The following is a 23,774-nucleotide window of genomic DNA, read 5'->3' as shown; positions in this document are numbered from 1 at the left end:
CATTCCCGGTGCTGAATGAAGCACTTGACTTTGAAAAGTTTGTAACAAGTCAGCCTCGATTCGAAGCAAATGTAATCAGGCATATTCTGCCTCTCCGCAAGAGAGGCTGATATAAATCAGGTTTTGATCACGGCTCATTTTTATTTATAAGATCTTGTAGAGGTAAGTTTTTCAAGGGAAGACAACATCATATTTTTGGAAGCCACAGTGTAGCTACAAGTAAATTGGCTCTTCGCACAGATTTGTCACTATCGGCCTCATTTTCCTGTGAAGCGATCTGAGAGAGAGCATGTAGTCCGTCAGGGAGTTGTCCAGCTCAAACATTCATGAGGAACCTCTCTTTCTTTCTGGGATACACTTGGCATGCTTTCCCTTAGAAGTTTTGATGATAATTGGCAAGGTAGCAAATGGCCTGAAATCATAATTTGCAGGTGGACGTTTCTGCTGGCTGAGTGTTTTACCACCTCCGACTCGAAGGAAAAGATGCTGTTGCCTCATTAAAATTGTGCCTGTATTTTTACACAGACATAAATGTGATAAAAAGCAACAACTACAACATAGGAGGACAAAAGCCTTGATTAACTGAAATAATCTTTAAAGAACAGCTTTAATTTCCAAGACAAAGATGTCATGTCAAGGCCAAAAAAAGAACAAGCTGCCATCAAGACTCAACTCACCACAACTTCTAGTCTCCTAGTCTCTTTATATCTTTCAGTCAAGTGTATACATAAAAAAGAATAGAAACTTTAGCAGGGAAAAGTGGTGGGCAGCGAGAGGAAGGACGGAGATCAAAGGTCCAAAGGTCTTTGAAAAAGCTAAGAACCAAAGCTTTTACGTTATTATGATGTGCTGCTCACGTACAGGATACACCAATGAGGACTTTCCCTTGATCCCGCGGGATCTAGGTTATTGACCTTGCACTCTAACGGTATATCAGGGCCTTTCTTGAAGCACCAGAGGTGTTAATTAAACGGAGAGGAAGAGTCAGGACGCAGGAAATGCACGGTTTGTTTTACTCCACAAATAACCATTTATTCTTCACACATTTAGCGAAAATCACGGTTTATTGTAAAGGACACAAGAAGGTAGAGAAACAGAGAGATGTAGCAGTAGATTAAGTACTCGGTGCATGGCACATCATTCTTAGGGAGACGACTCACTGTGAGTCGAGTTTTTCTCTTTAATTCTGGCACCAAAAGCTCCGAAATATTCAACAGTGATAGTTGGCCAGCCAACTTGATCCTCGTAATATGGAGTAGGAGGAGTAAATTAATCTTTGCTACAACACGAGACAAACCGTACCTTCACGTTAAACAGTTCTTTTCGTAATTTCAGCTGAATTGGGATTGATTCGGGTTCTGTTAGGGCTGCACAATTAATCGGAATAAAAACGAAAACGCGACTATCGCGACTATCGTCGATTCGATAGTCACTTAGTGTGACTATCGAATCGTAAAGGCTGCGAGAGAATTAAATAAGTACATGCACTGCGTGTTTCAGAGTGAAGCGCAGCACTATGTGAGCAGCTTATGATCTGGTGTTTTCAGCTCCATTAACAGTAAATGCTGCTCCACACAATCTCATCTCAGCATGTGCTCTGAGTTTGGGTCGCTTATTACGTGCATTTAAAAAAATGCAACGCACCAAACGTGAGAATTGTTGGGAAACTGGCAGAGAAGTGAGAAGTGCTTATAAACCGGCTGTTGTCAAAAAAAAAAGAAATGCTTTAAGGGCTCTCTGTGGTTTCTTGACTAAATAAAAGCTGGTTTAACGTTCGAAAATGAAAAAATTAAGACTAAAATATTATTATTGTAATTTTACAGTAGTACTGTAAAATAAAAATCACATTTTAAATCACAATTTATCAGAAAAATCACAATTCAGTTTTTTCCCCCCCAAATCGTGCAGCCCTATTTTGCATTCAGGACATACAGTGTTCAATAGTTCAATATTTTCAGAAGCTGCTTTGACAAAAGTTTGAATTTGACCTCATGTGTAAATTTACAGAACTCAAAAGACCCCCAGCGTGACTTTTAACACTGAAATTCTGGTCTGCGGTGCCAGAAATAGTCTTTAATTACAAACAACACAAATCAAAGAACATCGTGTCCTCACTTCAGAAGAGAGAGAAAAAAAAAAGAATCAAAATAGTGGGAAAAAAGAAAAAAAGAATAACAGTTATTAAAAACCACCAGTACCATCGTAACCTTGTAAAATCAATATCTAAAACTCTATAATGCATGCCATACTATGTGGTTGTTTTTTTTTTTTTTTTTTTTTTTGTTTTTTTTTAAGAAAGTTCAAAATTGAATGTTGGGAATATCTTTTTCTACATTAGCAGTGTTAGACTGATTATTATTTTTTGTGTGTCTGTCGTTGTTTGTGTTTGCCTACAGTGTGTGTGTGCTTATAAGCTCAGTGATGAAGAGGGGCTTAAACCGATATGACATCATTTTTACCATGCAGAAAATCTGCCAAGTCTTCCACTGTCCTTTCAGTTGTGTTTGTCCATTTGTGTCTTTTTTAGGTCTCCGTCTGTTTTCCCGCTTTCCTCTGCTGTCCTTTCTTGACCTTGTCCGATCTGCTCTGGGCTCTTGGGCTAGAGAACAGAAGTGACAAGAGAAGAGAATACATGCATATGGTAGTGAAGTCTGGCACAAACAGAGCAGGTGATTAGACGTTTACACCTTCCTCTCCATTTCCCCTGTCGCGTCAGACTGACCTATCATTGACAAAAACTGTCACCACTTGCTGGAGTGCCCAGGGCTAACGCTTCTTAGCACTGTAGCAAATAGTTATCTGTGAAAGTGTGTGTATGTCTATGCTTACTGCGTCTTGACAGCTCACTTCTATGACATGGGGAACAAGGAGGCTCAGAGACAAATTTTGGCAAATTTGCATTGGAGTCAAAAGGTTTGAGACAATCTGGAATTAAAAAAATATTTAAATCTGAAAATAATATAATAAGTTGAGTTTAATTTTAAACAAAGACACGTGATGATGTACAGTAAAGTGAATAAGATTTCAGATTCTGCACATTTTCTATTCTAATATATTTTAAAATGCAGTTTATTCCTTTGAATTTTCAACATCATTAGTGTCACATGATCCTTCAGAAATCATTCTAATATGATGATTTGATGCTCGACTCGAATTATATTATCAATGTTGAAAACATTTGTGCTTGTTAATTTTTTGTGAAAACCATGATACTTTGATGGCTAGAAAGTCAAAAGAACAGCATTTATTTAAAACCGAAATCATTATGAATGTTTTTACTCTCTCTTTTGATCAGTTTAATGTGTCCTTGCTGAGTAAACTTATTCATCAATTTAGTTTTAAATTAATACTACATTAATTCATTCAGTATTCATTTATTTCAAAAAAAGTTTTGAACGATACTATAATTTTTAAATTTGTAATGAAGAAATATCAGTGATATATGCAAATTAATTAAATTAAAACAAAATGAACAAGCATTTTCACTTTCACAAGTTTCAGACTTTTGGACTCCATTTTGTGTAATTAAATCATAGTTACCCCCTCATTTAAATAAATTACTTGGTTTTCTGCGGAACACAAAATAATTATTAGCCTATATTTTGAATTCTAATGATGTTTTGCTTTCATATGGGCAAAAACTGTTGAAAAAAATCTTCAAATTCATCTTCTTTTGATCATGTTCAACAGATTTTTATTTTTCTCTCTCTTTAATTCTTTCAATAGGGCACATCAGAACAACTCACTCGACTGTGTCCAAATGTCTTTTTCATCTCAGATGAACTCTCGGTCTGATTGGAACATTCTGCTCCCATCTGAAGGAACAAAGAGAGAGAGACAGAAAAGAACATGTTCATTTAAAAAGCAAACAATGGAGTAGAGACACTGTATAGGCTATAAATGTTTGCTGTTTACATTTTCCACAAAAGCCCTGAGCTATGAGATTATACAATAGAAAAAAAGATTAATCATGTTGCTCAAGGGATGGAGTATTTTCAGGAGATGTTTTATATGCTTGTCTATAGGAGCTCTGAAACAAGCTAGAAAGATGTTTCTGGATCAACACATTAAATAGAAGAGAACAAGACTACAAGAGACAGTGTTTAACTGGAAAAAACACCCTCATTTTTTTTTATTCTGACAGGACAAACAACAGAGAGGCTAAGTTAATGGAAGTGCTGTAGAATGGTGTCAGCCAAAAGAACAACTTTATATAGGCAGTAAAGATTAACCATCTAAAACTCTTGTTCATTTTCCTTCACTGCCTAGGTCTGCTTCAAGTGCTGTTTGCTCAAAATTATTGAGGTTGAGGAATTGTTTAAGGAATATACTGTACTGAAGCCAGCAGAGATAAACGAAACGAGTCGCAAACACGTGCCTCTGGACCACCGATGCCAACTATTTTCAATGGAAAGTCGCTAGATAACGTCATATGCTAATTAGGCACCTTCATGACATCATTACGTCACATTTTTTAGACCTTTACAATTGTTTGCAAGTCTCTTATTCTTATCAAGGCTGCATTCATTTGATCTAAACCACATTAAAAAAAAACAGTAATATTGTGAAATATTTTTCTAATTTAAATACATGTTTTCTATTTTAATATATTTTAAAATGTAATTTATTCATGAGATGGCAAAGCTGAATTATCAGTCTTTAGTGTCACATGATACTTCAGAAATGATTCTTATATTACTTATTATTATCAATGTTGAAAACAGTTGAAATGCTTAGTAATATTTTTTTAACAGAGATACATATTCATGATTATTTTAAGTAAAGTAAGGAAAATCAACATTTATTTGAAACAGAAATCTCTGTAACATTATGCATGTCTTTACTGTAACATTTGATCAATTTAATTAATAAAAGTAATAATTTCTTTCAAAAGATGCAAAAAAAGCTTACTGACCCTTTTGAACTGTAGTGTATGGAGTCCAAAATATGGGACAAACATTTAAAACTGGGATTTGCATTTTATTATTTAAATGTAAAACTTACTGATAAATCTATAGATTTTGCATTATTTAAAGGTTAATAAATAAAGTTAAAGGTCATGTGACTCTTTGTACAGACAGTCAGTTAGTTGTTGTTCTCCCATTGAAGCTCAAGATGCTCTTTGATCATTTCAAATCATGCTGGAGAACCTGATCATAAGGCAAAAGAAAAACAAACCACATACTAAAACATAATAATAATAATAAAAACTACAATAATGAAAAAACTGGTCTTCAAACACACACTACTCTATGATAAATGACTTGGTAAATGACTTTAGTAAGAAAGAACATTCAGCAGCATTCATAAATGATAAGATGCCCCTGGTGAGAAAGCCAGAGTAATGTGTTTTATCTCCGTCACACTGCTGTCATCAGGACCATCAGCAGACTGAGATCTGCTTCGGGAACATTTCCATTAGACAATCTTCATGGCATGTCATCTACAGAAGATGACACCGTCTCCCTGGGATCCTGTGTTTCTTCTGTGTCTCTTCTTCACGTGGCTATATCTTCCCCTCACACACACGTTCAGCTAACACACAGCCACTTACTCACAATCACACACACACACACACACACACACAATCCTGTCATTATAGTTGATAAGCGCATGTCAGCAGTCAGTGAGATGTATCTCGTCTGTCTTACAGTACTGTTCTCTGCCATGCTGATATCCGTGAAGCGCTGTCTCAAACCTTGCAGAATACAGGATCCACATCATGTGTCAACTGATGACGACCAGAGATCAAGTACGGATAATGGCTTGAAAAAGAATAACGAATAATTCTGCCGAATAATATTCGGCTGAGGCTCACACAGTCACTTCTCGCGTTTGCTGGATAACAGGTGAGCCAAAAGAAAGCATGATATTATACATACATCTCTAAAATCACAACACAATAATGAGTGTGTGAAGTGAATGAGTGTACAGTATGAATGAAATGAGTAGTACAAATGAAATAGCAGCGTTGCTGTTGCCTCTCTGTCTGTATCTCAGAAATCAGAGCTTGGCAAGAGTAAATCAACTAAAATACTATATCATACACGTTCTACTACTTGATATGTGTAATTACATGCTTTAAAGTTTAAACCTTGTACGATATGATACACTAATGAATGGAATAACACAGCAAGATCTCTGAGCGTCTCTCAGAAACCAAACCAGCTGACTGTCAAGAGGAGCCTATATTAACTAGGATACATATACATTTTCAGCTACTTGATATGTCTATTTAAATGGTTTAAACTTTGTATGATATGATAGGCTATAATTTGTTCAGATTTGCATTTGTATGCATAGTAAAAGTGTTTAGTTTCTTTTCTTTTCTACCTCCTCAACTTCTATGTTCTCTAATCAGGGTCAGACTCCTCTTATTTGAGGTTGGGGTTGTCCTGACATTACTCAGTACACAGAGTTCCTCTGGAATATATATATATATATATCTATATCTCGGGTTGCCTGAAGCACGACCGCATTACACCTCAAAGCATTGCCTATACGATGTAATCGCCTCCGACAGTTAGAAGATATTTAGTATGATAAAAAATATATTATTTTATCAGTTACACAAGGCATATTTGTTCAGTGATAACTGCAAAGAAAACAGTACAGACATAACAGTCTTAAGTACTTGTATGAACTTCCGGGTAAAGACCAGATCCAGATATTGCCTTAACGGCACACCCCTAATGCTTACCATACGAATGAGTGCGTTTCTCAAAATGGGATTGTAATCTATTTAATCTGCACATTTTTTCTTTTTTTAAATACCTCCAAAGATCTATGACATGCACTCATAATCATTTTGAGGTCATTTTTAGCTATCTTGGAGGCAATTTATTATTGAAAAATCAGGGTAAATCCCAAGGCATAGTTCTTTTTTATACATTTTTAATGACTACTGTATGTGTACAGTGCTTGTGATGTAAATTTCATCATCAGCCATATTTTTCTACACATGTGTTCTCTGCATGCTCAGCTCGCACAGGCACCTTGAATTTCTTTTGTGCCGATAGGTTGGTCCAAAAACTGGCAACACTGACCCAGGCTTTTTTTTTTTGACAGTCAAAAAAATTTGAATGATACAGAACAACAACAAAAACCTCAACTACATTAGACAGCTGCGTCGACGAGCATTTGTGTGAGTGATTAAGAGATACTAAGTATAGTTTCATGATATTGGGGAAAAAACTGGCATTGTGATATTTAGTTTTTCTGTGATATACATTGCCATATGAAAACAATTTCACCAGATGACTTGAATAGGCTCTATTAGGAAATAATTAATAATTCTAGAATGATTGGGGTGATTTTATAGGGGAGTGAATCTGCAGAGAAAACAATAAACAAATTATAAACATATATAAATAAAATAGAACAAAAATACACATGAAAAAAAAGTGCTTTATGGTTTTCAGGTAAATCTAACAGTATTCAGGTACGGAAATTGAATAATCGAATGTAAAGTCACTGTATAAATTAAATATAATTAATCTTGATTAAAGTTACAAAAGATTTAGATTTTGTCTTTGTATTTTGTGCTTTGATTAACATTCATGACACAGTCACCAGCAGTCAAATTTGGCTGCGAATGCACGGATCCAATATAATGACCAAGCGGCAACATTCTGATCTGAAAAATGAAGCCTACCCGGAAGTGCGAAAAACTGCAATACATCGAAAATCCGCTAGAGGGAGGTCCCAAAAGTAGCAAATGTCCATAGCCCCCATGTTAAAATGTCCGTTTTCACAGCATAAATTCATGTTTTTACAGGTTGGTCCCATGGACTTTTATTGTATTTTTCGATAGTTTCCGAGTGCCTGACAACTGTGAGGGGGGGGAATTTTTTTCTGACTCTTTAGTTTAGATCGTATTTAGATATATGTATGACAATAAGGGCGTGGTTAACTTTGATTGACAGCTTGATTGACAGCTGACAAGGCAGCGCCACGGAGAATGACAACATAAGAAACGACATTTTTTAATACAGTTGACATATAATACTACTGCTTCTGTATCATGAAATGTAGTTTTAAGAGTTTTTCAGGCGAGAATGTAGTTGTTTAAAGCTCAAATCTGTGGTTTATTTATAAAGATTTATGAAAATTTTATCCAGTTGATCCAGCGATGACCGGGTGATCGGCGTTCATGTACCCCGCCTGGAGCAGCCTTTCCTCGGCTAGTCGTTCTGAGGTTTGCCGCCAATGCCGCAGACTCTGGTGTCTCTGTAGTGGTTAAACATGAGATATAATTCGTCTTGTGTATATCTAATGGGTCGATTTTTGGTCTCGTGAATCTATAATTTTTTCCCTGGGCAATCGTTTTGGCTGAGGGGAAGTTTCATAACTTTATAAGCTATTTAACTTTACCGTTGTATGGTTAGACTAGAGCGCTGACTTTGTATGTTTGACTGAATTGTTTGCTTTATTTGTATAGCTTCTTATACCTTTTACTTATACTTTTATAATGGCTAATATTGATAAAACTGAAATTTAACAAAAAGAGACTGGGTTGAGTTTTGTCATTTTAAATTTTAATACAACGAAGATGATCTATAATGTTGTTTACTGCAAAATCTGTTGTTTAGTACAAATGCACATATTGCCTGGACCATAAAATGTTTAATATTTTTATATTATATTTAAAATGAAAAGAGGCAGGTTTGTGTTTTATATTTTGTTTTTTCATAAATAGGCAAACGTTATGTGCAGTTGAATATAATCAATATGCGTTGCCTGAACCACATTTGTGTGGCTATAATGTTTAAGATTTCTTTAAATGAAAACGAAAAGAGTTAGTATGGTGTTTTATAACATATTTCGTTGCCTAAAATATACACAGAGATAACCGGAGTAGCAGAGCGAGCTGAGTGACGCGCGCTGCGTTAGAAGGTGGGCGGGGTTAGGATTTCCCAAGATTTTCCAAGATGGCGCCGCCCATACCCCCCATAAACGGCTTCAAACCCGTTCTTCAGAAAGTCTATGGGTGACGCTTTGTCCAGATTTTTTACAGTCTATGATAATGACACACACTGCTTTCTTTCTCAATTGTCTACATTCACGTGAGCCATAAGCGACTGTTTACGAGGATACTCACCGAGACGGGCATTTTGAGTGTATTTGTCCCACAAATAGATGCCGAAGAGAAGGGAATTTTGTTGTTCTCGTGCGGTTCAGTGTGTGCGCACCGAAAACAGCGCGCGTTTCAAACTAAGTAAACTGTGTTTACAATGTAGTTGTTTTTTTTAAATAGCCGGTGCTGGTGTTTCATCTGGCGTGCATTTAGACAATCAGCGTACAATTACATCACTGGTAGTTTCTATTGTGATGTGTTAGATCCTACTCTGAAGTAGGAGCTAATTTAGTCCCCTAAAAAGGCGGGGTCCCACTCCGTAAAGCGGATGCTTCCACCAATAGTTATAGGAACTATAAAAACGTTCCTCCGGTGCGAAGCCCCTTTGACTGGCCCAAAATGGTACTGGCTCACCAATGGTGTGATTTTGAGGCGGGTCTATCTGTTTAGCTGACCAATGGAAGACAGGGGAGTGTTTAAACAACCTGTTTGAAAACAATCATTATTATTAGTTCCATTTGGTGCCGTAAAGGGACAGAAATTACACACTTCACCGGAATGGAGCAATGATATTTTCTCATGGGTCCAACAGCAGCGGTTCAATATACCATTGATCAGGAGAAAACTGCTGAGCGAGGCCTCAAAGCTTATTCTCGAACGAAATTGAATGCAAAGTTGTAAATGATCTTAAATGGCTAAGGGATACACTGAGATGCAATGAACATAAGTCGTCCCATTTAGTCCAAAGGGTAAGGAAGTGGCCATTAGAGTATAAGGGGCACTAAAGATTTACCTTCACCATCTGGCAGTCTTTCGGTCCTGTGCTCTCTCTCCTCATTACCGCACTGCTCAAAGGCAATTTACTTGTTGTTGTGATCCGGGGAACTTTCGGGATGTCCTTAAGGAAGAGAGCATAAAGAAACAGAATGTTATGTTATGATATGAAAGACACAAAGGAATAGAGAGAGAAAGAAAAAGAGGAAAAATAGGAGAGTGCTGGGGTTAAATTCTCCAGACAGTCTATTATAAAGCACAGACAATTTTCCACTTAGGTTAATCTGAAGTCAGTTGTCAGCTCTCTCTCTATCTATTGTGATCTACTACTCGACTGTTCTGTTATTTTTTTCCATTCAGCATTCATGCTTTTATCTGAAGAGACTTACAGTAAATGACATCTGTTCCATTAGCCTAACAACATAAATATAAATGCTAAGTATTTTGCTGGTTCTGTGCTTATAGAGATTATAATAATACTAATAATATTTTTATAATATCAATACCAGTATAGTATATATAATATATAAATATAAATGTATACCTTATATATAAAAAATGTGTGTGTGTGTGGGGGGGGGGGGGATTTTTTATGTAAATGTTTGTCTGTAATAATAGTGTACAAACTATACATGAAAATAATACTATACACAACACTATCAAAGTCCCTTTAAGGCAAGTCATTTGTGTCAATGTTTTTAACATCTTTGCATCACAGGAATAAATTACATTTCAAAATGTATTCAAATATAAAAATGGTTATTTTAAATTCACAATATTAGCATTTTACTGCATTTTTCATCAAATAAATGCAGCCTTGGTGAGCAGAAGAGACTTCTTTCAACCCCAAACTTATGAATGGTAGTGTATCTTTAGATATTGTTAGTTTATTCTGTTTTGGGGGAATGACATTGTGTATGTTTTGTCTGTAATAATAGCAATAAAACTATAGAAAAATGATCAAATCATTGATCCTCAGACACTCAGAACCAGCAGGTAAATTTGTCTCTGATTACCGTATATGTGCGTCTCTAGGTAAATCAATGTGTGCAATTAGCGTAAAGAAAGAAAGAAAAAAAGCTTCCAGAAAAGCTTTTCACACATCCTATCACTCATTTACTGAGCAAAGACAGATGAGATGAATGTTACTACAGTAACTTCATACAGTCTCTGAAGTGTCTCTCTGGAGAAGTAATGATATAACAATAATCAGCTTAGAGACTCTCTGCTCCTCAGAGTGAATGAAATGGAATATGACACACTCATTGCTTCCCCATTGCAAATCAGCATGATATCCATAGAGGCACAGTTTTTTATTTTTTTATTTTTTGTAAGTCAGTTTTGAACATGGTTATCTGGTATCGACGGGAGTTTGCATATACTAAAATGTCCAGATTTTAAAAGAAAATGTGCTTATACAATCAAATTACTATCTTTTGCACAGGTACTGTACACAGTAGACTGGTTAGAATCATGTGTGGTATCATGAGAGGGTATGTCATAAAGGCAAGGTATGTGCCATCTAGGTGGGTGCAGCATGGGGACTACAAACCAAGATGGCCACCTGGTCCGGGACTACAGTTACCTGGTTCCTCAGCGGTGGGGACACAGCTGTTGCGAGTGAAGGAGAAAAGCTGTTAATGAGCTGAGAACAGAGAGACTGGGGGCCCTATTTTAACAATCTAAGCGCATGGTCTAAAGCGCAGGGCGCAAGTTAGGGCGTGTCCGAATCCACTTTTGCTAGTTTAACGATGGGAAAAATGGTCTAAAAGGGTTGTCCCTATTCTCATAATGAGTAATGAGTGTGTTTTGGGATTTACGTGCGTTAAATCAATCAGAGTCTCATCTCCCATTCCCTTTAAATGCCAGTTGCGCTCGCGCCATGGCAGATTCGCTATTTACATGATGGAATTTGATAGTGGAAAGATCGATACCCTACCTCTCACGATGCCACACATGGTTATGAAGGATTTGAGTTTGCACATTTCACTTCAGGACATATCCATGAATCTTGTATCAAGCCCTCAGAATTCTTGTTTTTACATGAGAAATGTTGTGCTGTATTTCAATTCAAAACAACTCTCATGAGAAGACCAACAGCATCAAGACAAGATGCCGTCGGGCGACTGCTGTAAAGAGTTATTAAAATGAGGCTTTCGTGTTTGAGTTACTTGTTCAAAACACCTGTTTTAATTAATCGGCTTGCCCTCCTTGGTTTAAGATGAGCTAATTAGCGGATGTTGGGTAGAAATACCTGCAGGGAAAGCGGGGGTAAAAATATTTTGGTTCTCGGTTTGTTCAGATTGTCAGTTAATTAACTGTGTTTAACTGTACATAATGAATCAACAGAGTTAATATGATCAATTGCCATGATTTCCAGCATCATCACATTCAATTCTGTTGTTGTCAGCTGCTGTTGGCTTGAGATAGAGAGATCAAAACTTTTGTCAATTTAACGCATTTACAAACTAGCTTTTATTTGGGGTTTACTTGAAATATGACTTGTATACAGTCTTTAAAGATGATGTAATTACTGCACCACAACAGACACAGACCGGAATTGCTAAAATAGCTTTAAAACAGGTTTGCCAGACGCTTTACCCTGAAGTAATTTCCAGATAATATATTTAGTATGCCATCCATACACATATATACAGCAGCAGCAACAACCATCAGCAGCAATCTGAGGTCTGTCTCGAGAGGCAGCCTAAGTGGCTTCTCAATTACATTTCAGATTAGTTTGAGCGAACTCTGGCTTTGAAGGTAGATCTTTTTTTAAACAATTTTCATTACCGTGGTAAAAAATTGCTGCACGACTAACCTGATCCGGGGCAAGTTTTGTTCAGGAAAAGAGATTGTGGTAACACTTTATAATAAGATTTCATTTAATATTAGATGACTACACTAGTTAGCATTATCTAATAATTAAAATGACTTGTAAAGTATTTCTTTAAAAGGTGCAGTAAACAATTTCTGAGAAACAATGTTTATATTTGAAATCAGCCTAAACAAACACACCCCTCCCTTCATTGCTCCGCCCCCAAAATGCATGGACTGGATGTCTCTTTATCATAGCTGAAGCAAAGCAAAATGTTTCCTCTCCAAAAAAAGCAAAAAGATGATGAACGGGGAAAAACAAAAAATGAACATACAGTACACGAGTATATAAAAGCAGGAGCTTGTTGTTAGTCGCCAGCAGCTCCAGACAAACAATGACACTCAAAACTGTCTTGTTATAGACATTACAACAAAAGCACAAAACCAATGTTACTCATGTATGGAACAGAAACAACACAACCTTGGCATCTGTTTTCAGCGCTGGAAAGCTTTTCTAATATAACACCGGTCCTAAAGCTCTTGCCTGATCATAATCCTTCTTTTTCCAGAGATATTCTTATGAGCTTTCTCTTTTGTAATGTCTCTCAGCCATCTCTCTTTCTACAGTCTTTCTTCAAACCTCCCTCCTGCTCACTCACTCTCTCTCCTCCCCCATCATGAGTGGCCACGCCTCCTACTGCTGATTGGCTCACTATCTCTCCTCCCCCATCATGAGTGGACACGCCCCCTACTGCTGATTGGCTCACTCTCTCTCCTCCCCCATCATGAGTGGACACACCCCCTACTGCTGATTGGCTACAAGTGTGTTGTGCTGCTCGGTCTGATCCACTTTCAACAACGTTTGTCAAAAATCACTGAAAGTGCAGAAATGCACCGTTAATGTTGATTTTAAGATTTACTAATGCATCAATACAATAAAAAGTCTTTATTAATATTTAATGAATCAGAGCTTACATGAACTAATAGATGTATTAATATTAATGTGAAGAACAATGAATAAATACTGTAACAAATGCATTGCTCATTATTAGTGTTAGTTAATGCATCAACTAAAGTTAACTAATGGTACTTTATTGTAAAGTCCTAAATAGATTGTAAACAGATACTGGATACTGGACCAATCAACTGGGAACAAAGTGATATATTTCGGATGCAATAAATTGACTATTATTAAAGTTATATTTATATGATTTATATTATATAATTTGCATTTATTATTAAAATTGTATTATTGCTTTTTTATAATTGCATGCATTTAGTGACCTGTGTATTTGTGATGAATCAAATTTTAATTAAATACATATATATTTTAAATGCTTTATTAAAATAGGCTTGTAATGCAAAACATATTGATAAATATATATTATATACAACATTTTTTAAACACCTAAGCTTATGTTTTTATGCTTTTTGTGGATCTATATAAATGATAAACTTCTCAAATTCATTTGCATTAATACTTGCATAATGCTCTTTTGATATCTTTTGATCTAAACAATCTACTTCACATACACAGTATTTGCTGACAGGCAAACAGCACAAACACATAAATGTTGCATGCGACTAAACCTGCAGCACGACATCTTTCAACGGCTGTTAAACATGAAGCAACTATCATTTAAAACTGGCTGTTTGTTAAAACCTCACACTGATGAATCTTTCAGCAGCAGGGACTAGTGTGCGCTGGCTGACAGTATAGGTTTTGCACGGCTGTTTGGAATGGATTAAGGCTCATTACGTTCCCAACAGTTGATGAATAGGGACTGTAATGAAATGCTGAATGGGACACTGTAAGAAGGACTAAATGTCTTCTGCTCATCCACTTAATTTGAGTGGAAGAAAGTGATTTTTACTTGAGAGAAAACCATGGACAGATATTTCACAATGATATATTTAATCTAAAAGGGGTCATATAATGGTACATGCACTTTTACAAGTTGATTGTACTGAAATGTGTGTTGGCAGTGCCTGTACACAACCATCATAAAATGATAAATATCCATCCAGTGTTTTTTTTTAAAACTTCTTATATGTTTTCCCCCGTCTCAAATCAAGCCGTTCGATTTTGTGACGTCACAAAATCGACGCCCCTCCCACGATTGTTGATTGACAGCAGCATTTCAACACAGACCCACCCTCGCTCGTGAGCGAGCTGTCAATCATAGTCCGCGCGGTCATTGTTGATACGCTGGAGCACTGTCTATGAGCAGAATGGCGTCTAAGCGATTGTGGTGTTCTGTTCTTGGGTGTAATAAGGAACACAGCAGTCATTTTGATGTTCCTAAATCCGAACCGCTGAAGAGGGTTGTCACATGCCTTTTTTTAGGGTTGAGATTTTTGTCCGGTTTCCAATGAAAGTCTTGCTGAAAAGCTCAAAGTGAAACACTTCAGATAAAGATTCTAAGGAACATTAAACAAATATGACATTGTATGAGAAGATACTGCATCTTTTTTTCCTTTCATGAGTGCTTAATAATAATGTATTTTGAATACCATGTTCAGTACCTAAAATATTCTTTCATAAAAAATAAGCTTTTTCGAGAAAAAAAGCTGAAGGCTAAAGCCTTGTTTTATGAGGTCTTTTGATGTTCTCTAATATGGTTCTGTGGAGACCTCTCGCTTATGGACAAGAGTATTGGAGCGTAATCAAAAAGCACTGCTCTGTCCTCTGGGTTTAATACATATAAGCATTGAGATTCTGAGCAACACTTCTCACTGAGGCTGAGTGCTTTTGCGTCATCTAGGGGAAAAAATAGACGCAGATTCTCCCACACTGTCTGCTAAATAAATCAAGCACTGTTAATGTTTGTTTTCTCAGTAGTACTGTATGCACTGAAAGAGCTGTTACTTAACAGTTTGGATGACATGTGGATTATGACATTTAATCCTAAAATGTTGCCTCAGAGTAACAAACCTCTCATCGTCAATTTACAAATCACACTATGCTTATGAGATAACAATACAACTGTTAAAGGAATAATGTGCTGATTTATATTTATGTATGTCAAATGTCTTGCAAAATAAGTTGGATAGAACATGCGAGTGCGCTACGTTTTTACTTTAAAATGTTCAGATTTTAAGTGAATAACAATTTTCGCATTGGTCTTTATCTTACACAAAGCTTTCATTTGGATTCAGAAGTTCTGAATCTAGCAAACTGTACGCATACTTTTATGGTACGTTAATGTTGTTTATGAAGGTTGATAGCTTCAGTGTCCATCTATTCATTCAAGATATGAATTGCCCTTGTATGAGTTCTTGCATTTTGTGTTTATAACATAATACAGTTCTGTCATGACAACTCTCGGGAAATTGGCATGGTAATAGAGACTGGCATGGTAATGGATATGGCAATGTTAATGTATTTGGTCTTGGTGGAATAGATCTGCTGTGCTGCTGCAGAGCAAGTACCAAGATTTGCTACTGCCAATACATTCATAGACATTGCTGTGAGCATGTATGACATGCTATTGCTCATGCAACATACACAAATTAACCCCCGTAGCAGATCTATACAGGTGGAGCTGGGGAAGGTGGAGGGTTTCTGAAAGCGCGCTGCATATACATGCATATAGATAATACATAATACAAGCAAGAGTGCCATTTTCTCGAATATCAGCACGATTGCAAAATGTGATATTCATTTTATACAACAGTTCCAGAAACAATAATTTGATTATATGAATTGAGAATTTCGACACAACGTTGTTGATTTTGACTGTTTTTGCTGAACGAATCAGGTCAATTTAGTCATATATAATTTAGTTTCATATATAATAGTATCATTTAATTTTTCTTTACTCAAAATGTTATATTTAGAACATTAATCTCATAACATTATTTGGGCAATTGTAATTGCAGTGTAAGTGGATTTTGATGAATGGTAAGATGGATCTTGTTGATACCGATTTCATTTAATTGGTATCACAACCCTATTGTGTATAGTGTTAAATAGTGCCATTAATTAAGATTTTTTTTTAATTAATAATAATAAAAGGGTTACCCTTTATTCCACTTGAGCATCTCCCCCTCAAAATGTCTGTGCACAGCCCTGCTGTTTTCAACTAAAAACAGAAAACTTTTTAAGCGCTTTGGCCGTTCATTAACATAACAACAGCGTTTTGAGGGCCTGAAAACCGAAAGTTTTGTAAACAGGTTTCAAAGTGCACGTTTTTGAAAACTATACCATTGCCGACTACTGGCCTGACCAGAATACAGCGCTTTTAGTTGTCAAAGGAAAAACGTTTCCGTTTTTAGTACATTGTTGCCGAATTATTTTTTAACCATCCCTTTAATATTTGATTGTATGTCTATGACATGAATAAGCCAAGGTAAAAAAGTCTGTCTTGGTCATACTACGTCTGATGGTCATTTAAAATCTTGCGTTTTCATCACATCAGAGAATGGTTTAGGTGTTCGTACCTTTGCGTGCGGCTGCTGAAAGGTGACTCTTGAGTTGTTGAGCAGGGGTGAGTACCTCAACAGGTTGGAGGGTGTTGCTGGGAATCTGTGTAAACTTCCTGTCTGGCTGTGTAGGACAGACGAGAAGCAGATATGTACGGTGTCCTTCAGGGCTTTCAGCTGTGACTCCTGCGACAGATTAAGTGAGACAACACACATGAGATTAATGGGCAAATGTTTATCACGCTGTCATCTTATCCTTTTGTCCTCAAACCATTTATCTGTTCCTCGCTCTCTGCTGAAATTGCAAAATCCCTGGCCTAAAGAGATAATACAATTCATTCTCAAAGTTTACATTTTAGAAGATAGCAGAAGAGAAAAACAGTAAAGCTGAACTGGAATGACGAAGCGGATCGGCTCGTGCCTCACCTTATCCAGCGCTGCCTTCTCCAGTTCATCTTTGGCTACTTTGAGTTTATTCTCCAAGTCCATCAGTTGCTGCCCCTGCACAGAAGATCCTCTTATCATCTTACCAAACTCACATAAGTTTTAGTTCAAACTACTTGTAAAAGTTATAGTCTTTGGTCTTTTGTTGTGAAAAATGCACAAAAATATGATTTTCAATTTTTATATTAAATATATACATATAGTGTGTACATATATACTATAGTGAGCAAACCCATACATCTAAAAAAGCTGTGTTCCAAATTTAAGGTTGATATTTCAAAAATGTAGCTTTCAGTAAGATTTTGTTTGAGTGCAGTATCAAACATTTCCACTAGATGAAATTCTTTCCTAATAATTTCCAATGCACTCATTTATATTTTCGTGTGTGTGTTCTGAAGCGGGTTGATTCTGGAATGCGCCCACTGCTTCAATGTATATGTAATGAGTGATTATAATCAAGGTATTATTCAATATGTTTCCTTCTAAATATCAAATGAGTTGAATGACTTCTCTGGAGATTTTACTTTGTTATAGAAGTTGCCAGTGTGGTTACTGAAATGTTCTTTTCATGTATTCTTTAATGTCTGTATTTGATGTCTGAATGCAGTAACAGTGCTTGCTTATTTAGCCCGGCTTCCAGAAATGAAATAGGGACTTGTTTTGTGTTTGAGAAAGGTCTTTAACGTGTTAAATCCTACAGGGGTCATTGAAGCCAATAGTTAAGGGATCATTTCTTTGTTAAAACCTTACTTTCCAGTTAGACTAAAGTGTAGCTCTCCTTGAGAGAAAGAACACATTATCTTGATGTTTTGAGACGACTCCCCTGTTTATAGTTAGAGCCTGGCCAAATCCAACCTTGGAAAAGCTGTGTGTTGGTGTGTGTGTTAGTCTTCTTGGTTACAGGTTAAGAAACCACTAATTGGATATTGACTGAGTTGTTGTTCTGGACATGTTGGCGCCCGGCAACCCAAATCTGAGAACTGGAAGGTCACGACGTGCCTAACTTCAGGGTCTGAGTGTCAGCTGCATAATCGATTTAGATATGCTTCAGTCTATCTGTATATGTCTGGAAAATTACTATGTTTATATTTCTTAGCCAATGAGAATCATTCAACCTGAAGCAAGGACGTAGCTTAGACCTTGGTGTAGGGTATAACTGCTGTGATCTACGTGGCCTACGAACTCCTGTGTGAGTCTTGAAGCTGACTTCTGCTGATGAAACTGCATCATTATAATTCTGACTCTGGGTCTTCTTTCAAACATCTGGTCCGAGGGGCCTAAACTGTTACCCCATATCACATACTGTAGCAAGTGCCAAAAATGTTAACAAACAAGTTTTGTACCATTCCGATGAAGTTAAAAAAGAGGAAAAAAAAGAAGAAAAAAACTAACCATAAAAACCATTTTTGGTCAAAATGACCCAAGAGCACCAGAGGGTTAAATTATATTTGAATCCTATATTGTGTTCAGAGACTTTGTGCATAGAAAGTGTGCAAAATGACCAAACTAACCAAAGAACCCATTTTTTAGCTAGATATAAATTAATATTTCTAGCAGATTTAAAGATAAATCTTGCTAAAATAAAATTAGCTCATTTTGCACACTTTCTATATTCATCTAGATATATTATACTTTTGGTTCTGTGAACTCTATTGTGAATACTTATATCATTGAGCATGACGCTCTTTATTGAGGCAGAACTACATAATGACCTGCCTTCAGTATGTCATTAGTTCAGTTTCATAAATATTGCTATGTGACTGTGACGCGGTGTGTGCAGTCAACAAGAGACTCATTGAGATCTAAATAGGTAACAGAGATTGCCCATCTGGGATGATTAGCACTTATCTGGGCAATGAAAACTAACAAGCTTGGATATAAGAGATAATTTAGGTATTCATTCTTTACAGAATGGACTGAAATGTTTACATAGTTTCTTAAATATGAGTAAGTCATTAAAATCTAAAATGAACAAGCTATGATTCAGATTGAGTTTCAAGGTTCCTGAAATCCTGAAAAAAGATGAAGTCATTTTGTTTGTTCTAAAAAGCCAAATTCGTTTTTGAATAGCTTTTCGGGTTAAACCTTTAGAAACTACTAAAGCCTTTGGTTTTGAGCATGGAACAAAATCAATGAAAGACACATCAGTCTAAAGAAAAGTAGCTCTAAGATGGTGTTTTTTTCCTCAGTAACTCAGTGGTTAAGCACACACACACACACACACACCAAAAACAATTTAATTAAAGTGAAAATAACATTAATGCAGCTGGCTAGATAAACCAAACAAATCTTAAATATTTCATTTCATATCACATTATAAATGCTCTTGTGACTCTATATCAGTGGGTCTCAACTGGTTTGGCCATGAAACCCATATGGTCATTAAGCTGCGACCCAATTTTTTAGGAATTTAAATCAAACAAACTTATTTCTCAAAAAAACGTTGACACACACATAAGTACCATCCCACTTTACATCACATACACATATATTGTAAAAAATATAACTAACACTGATGAATAAACAGTATAAGGTAAGGCTATTAAATAGCAGTCCCAAACTATTTGTTCGTTAGCAAGTTGGTATTGAGCCACCAAAGTCATCAAAAATATAGAAAAAAATCACAAAGTGAAAATAAAGTGTAATTTTGGATTAAGGTTATACGGAAACTACAGTAAACATGGTAAATGCACAATACCTGTTAATAAAATACATGGACACTGATCCTAATGAACAGGATAAACATCATACCAGCATGCAAATCCTTCCCAGCTAACGCACGCATACCAGTTACGTAATTTATTGGTACTTTGATAATTTCATGACATACTAATTAACAACATGGGCCCTATTTTAACGATCTGAAACGCAAGTATCAAGCGCAAAACGCAAGTAACTTTGTGGGCGGGTCTCGGGCGCTGTTGCTATTATACCGGGGGGATAAATGACTCTTGCTCCCGACGCAAATCTAAAATGGGTTGGTCTGAAGTAGCTTCATTATTCATAGGTGTGGTTTGGGCGTAACATGAAATAAACCAATCAGAGCGTCATCTCACATTCCCTTTAAGAGCAGGCGCGCTTGTTCTATAGCGGATTCCTATTATAACGGCGGATTTGCCAGGCGCACGCGAGGAGCGGTTCACAGCCGAGGAGACCGACGTTCTTGTCAGGGACGTTGGGGATGGAGAAACACACCCAAATTAACTTCGGTTAAACAGGCGTATGATAATTTGGGTAAATGTGTAAGCTAGATGTATGCTTTTATAATAAACTATCTATCGTAATAATGTATGATTTGCAAAAATGAGAACTGCTGCGTCTGTGTGTAGATGAGAGAATCAAAGTGTATGCGCGTTGTGCACACGCTACATTGATTATGGCCAAGCATGCGCCCTTAAAATAGCATATGAATATCATGCGCAACGCGCCACTGACTTTAAACTGTTTTTTTTTTCGGCCAGTGACGGAATTGTTTTCTAAACCTGCAAAATAGCACCAGGGAACGTTTGCGCCGGAACACGCCTCCTCTTTTCGCTGAACCGCCCCCGGGAGCGCAAGTGTATTTCTTAGTTAACCGACGTGCGTCTGTGGAGGGAAAAGTCCGCTGTGCGTCGGGTGCAAAATAGGAATGATACATGCGTCGGTGTACAAAGTCAATTGCGCTGGGTGCAAGATATAAGTTGTTGCATGCTCATAATTTAATTTGCTCTTTAGTGAATACAATGCGTGCAATTGAAGAGCACAGTATAACGTCTGACAGGACAGGAAAGTTTGTTTTTCCGAGGTGAGAGACTTTTTATTCCGTAACAAATTACGAAAAAAACATTAGAATAATGACACTGACATATTGCCTGACAACATTTCATCTGACAGCAGATACTGAATCAAGAAAACACGTCAGACAGAAGAGTCAACAGCTTTCAAAATAAAAGTCTTGCATCAGAAAAGCATTTAAAATTACGTTTTCTTGTTTTCGTTGTTGTTTCTTTGACTATATAGTCCGAGAACCTCTTAAAAAGGTCTTGAGGCCCACCGGTTGAGAAACACTGCTCTAAATAAATGTCCATTGTTATATATACTCAAATGCAGGATATTCTGTAATGGGATTTGTTTTCAATCAATGTAATATTACCATAATCACAGTAGATTGAGGAATATCCTTAATTGCTTGTTAAGTAGCTGCTGATTTATTAAAAAAGAAAACTGTATTCAAAATATAATTAAAACAAAGAACAAATTGCAATCATTCTGATTATGTCACTGCCATCAAAATTGAATCTATTTAATCTTTAATCTATGTATAATTATTTTCACAGACATCTTTCGAGCATGCCAGAGAAGAGCCACCAAAGAAATTGCCAAATCTTAAACAAGTATGGCGTTTTGCTACAGGAACTGAAGAGGAATGATGGTAAAACAGGTGATAAAGGACAACTAGAGTACCAAGCAAATGCTAATATGTTTGAATAAACAGCAATGCCACACAATATGTAACAATCTGTTTCTATGAATCATTTGACACATACAGGACATGTGCATCATTCAGGTAATTCACAACTAAAAATGATTGTGATAAATGGCAGTGCTTTGAATAAGAAAAAAAATCCATGTAATGCTGGCTAGATCTGGGAAAAATACTTTGACAAAGCAATCTTGCTCATTGTCCTTCTCGAGCTTTGCTGAGCTATCCCGAGACTCTGAATATTCTACCTTTGCTTCCCATTACCGAACAATGCCACTTCAAACCGACTCGTATTTAAAAACTCTGAAAAGAACTTCTTTAGTCGTGAATATAAAAGGAGGAAGGATAATCTTCCTTCATTGATTTCAAACCGGGGAGGCAGAAATTGATGTACAGCGCAGATAAAAACACATTAGAGGAAAGTAAGCCCAGATTGGATATTGCTTTTTGAATATGTTTTGCAGGCGCCTCGGCCAACAAAATTAGTAATTCTTTCAACAAAATAGACGAGACATATTTGACAACTCGTGTTAGGCTGTCTTCCCGATTAAGAAGCAATGGTTTCAAAGTGATGCACTTTGTGTGAAAAGCCAGTGCTTGTATGATAAGGGCAATGTGCTGGAAATATCAGCTGACATTTTCCCATCTTACACTGCAAATAAGAGAGGAAAGGTCAACCTACATGGCAGGAAAGGTCGCTGTTTTTTCCATGAATCTTCACTCTCATCTCACATAAAAAGGTCAAACCATTCAACTAGAGTGCACATATTACCCCTAATCTGTTTTATTTTGGCCAAAAATGCAGATTATTGCGTAGTATTTTTTTTTTGACGGTGACATTCACATTGCTTTGTTTGCACTTTCAAAAGCATCTCTGAAGTCAGAATGGTTAAAAGAGGTTAAAGACCCCATTTGGAATAAGAGGAGTTTGGCTTTTGGATCATTTGTGGAAGCTCTAAATGCTTTTGTCCTCATAAAAGTTGAACTTATAGCAATTGTATTTGACTTTATTTCTCTTTTTCCTTTGGTTAAAATGTATACTGTTCAAAAGTTTGGGGTCAGTACGATTTCCTCTGTCTCTCTCTCTTTTTTTTATTGAAACATTTTTAAATTAGCACTTTCATTCAGCAGAAGTCACAGTAAGGGCATAGGCCTATATAATTTTCCAAAGGATTTCAATTTTAAATAAATGTTCTTTTGACCTTTGTATTCATCTAAGAATCCTGAAAAAAAAAAAAAGTGTCACGGTGTCCACAAAAAATAAATAAATAAATGAATAAATCATGTGACACTGAAGATGCTGAAAATTCAGTTTTGATATGATTCCATCCATAATTTTAATATGCATTACTGTTTTTATTGTATTTTGGATCAAAGAAATGCAGCCTTATTGAGCATAAAAGACGACTTTCAAAATCATAACAAAAATCTTCCTGACCCCAAACTTTTGAACGGTAGTGTAGATATTTCATCAGGACAAGCTGAAAATTCCTGTTTCAATAGTACAGTGAACACGTCGACACTCAGAAAACCGCTCATCAAGAGACATCTGGTGATGTGGCCTGACATTGTAAACTAAATCATAAATATCTTATGAATGGTTACAGTAACAAGACAACACACAATAGCGTTAGGCTTCAGACCTGTGGTTAAACTGCTCAAATCATGCAAGGGTACAGTAATGACACATCCTCTTTGTTTGGTTCTTACCTTAAAAATTAAATCCTTTTTGCCGTACCTCAGCTCTTTCAGTTGGGCTTGGATTTTTTTGGACTG

The 23,774-nt window shown here is 36.4% G+C and overlaps 1 protein-coding gene across 1 annotated transcript in view; it reads right to left on the bottom strand.

The window, feature by feature from the left end:
• Positions 1-1,001: 1,001 nt before the first annotated feature.
• Positions 1,002-23,774, bottom strand: part of luzp2 (leucine zipper protein 2) — a 116,867-nt gene continuing 94,094 nt past the window's right edge. Inside the window, exons 7-12 of the mRNA XM_084123862.1 lie at positions 23,709-23,771; positions 17,519-17,593; positions 17,111-17,278; positions 9,870-9,974; positions 3,747-3,815; positions 1,002-2,599 (exon numbers count right to left, since the gene is read on the bottom strand). Coding sequence (XP_083979988.1) covers positions 2,495-2,599; positions 3,747-3,815; positions 9,870-9,974; positions 17,111-17,278; positions 17,519-17,593; positions 23,709-23,771 — 585 coding nt within the window. The 3' untranslated portion in view covers positions 1,002-2,494. The remainder of the gene's footprint in view (positions 2,600-3,746; positions 3,816-9,869; positions 9,975-17,110; positions 17,279-17,518; positions 17,594-23,708; positions 23,772-23,774) is intronic.

This window comes from Abramis brama (genome assembly GCF_963993115.1).
Source record: "Abramis brama genome assembly, chromosome: 9".
Lineage (NCBI taxonomy): Eukaryota > Metazoa > Chordata > Actinopteri > Cypriniformes > Leuciscidae > Abramis > Abramis brama.
The sequence above is the reverse complement of the archived record's forward strand: the minus strand, read 5'-3'. Positions and strand labels throughout refer to the sequence as shown.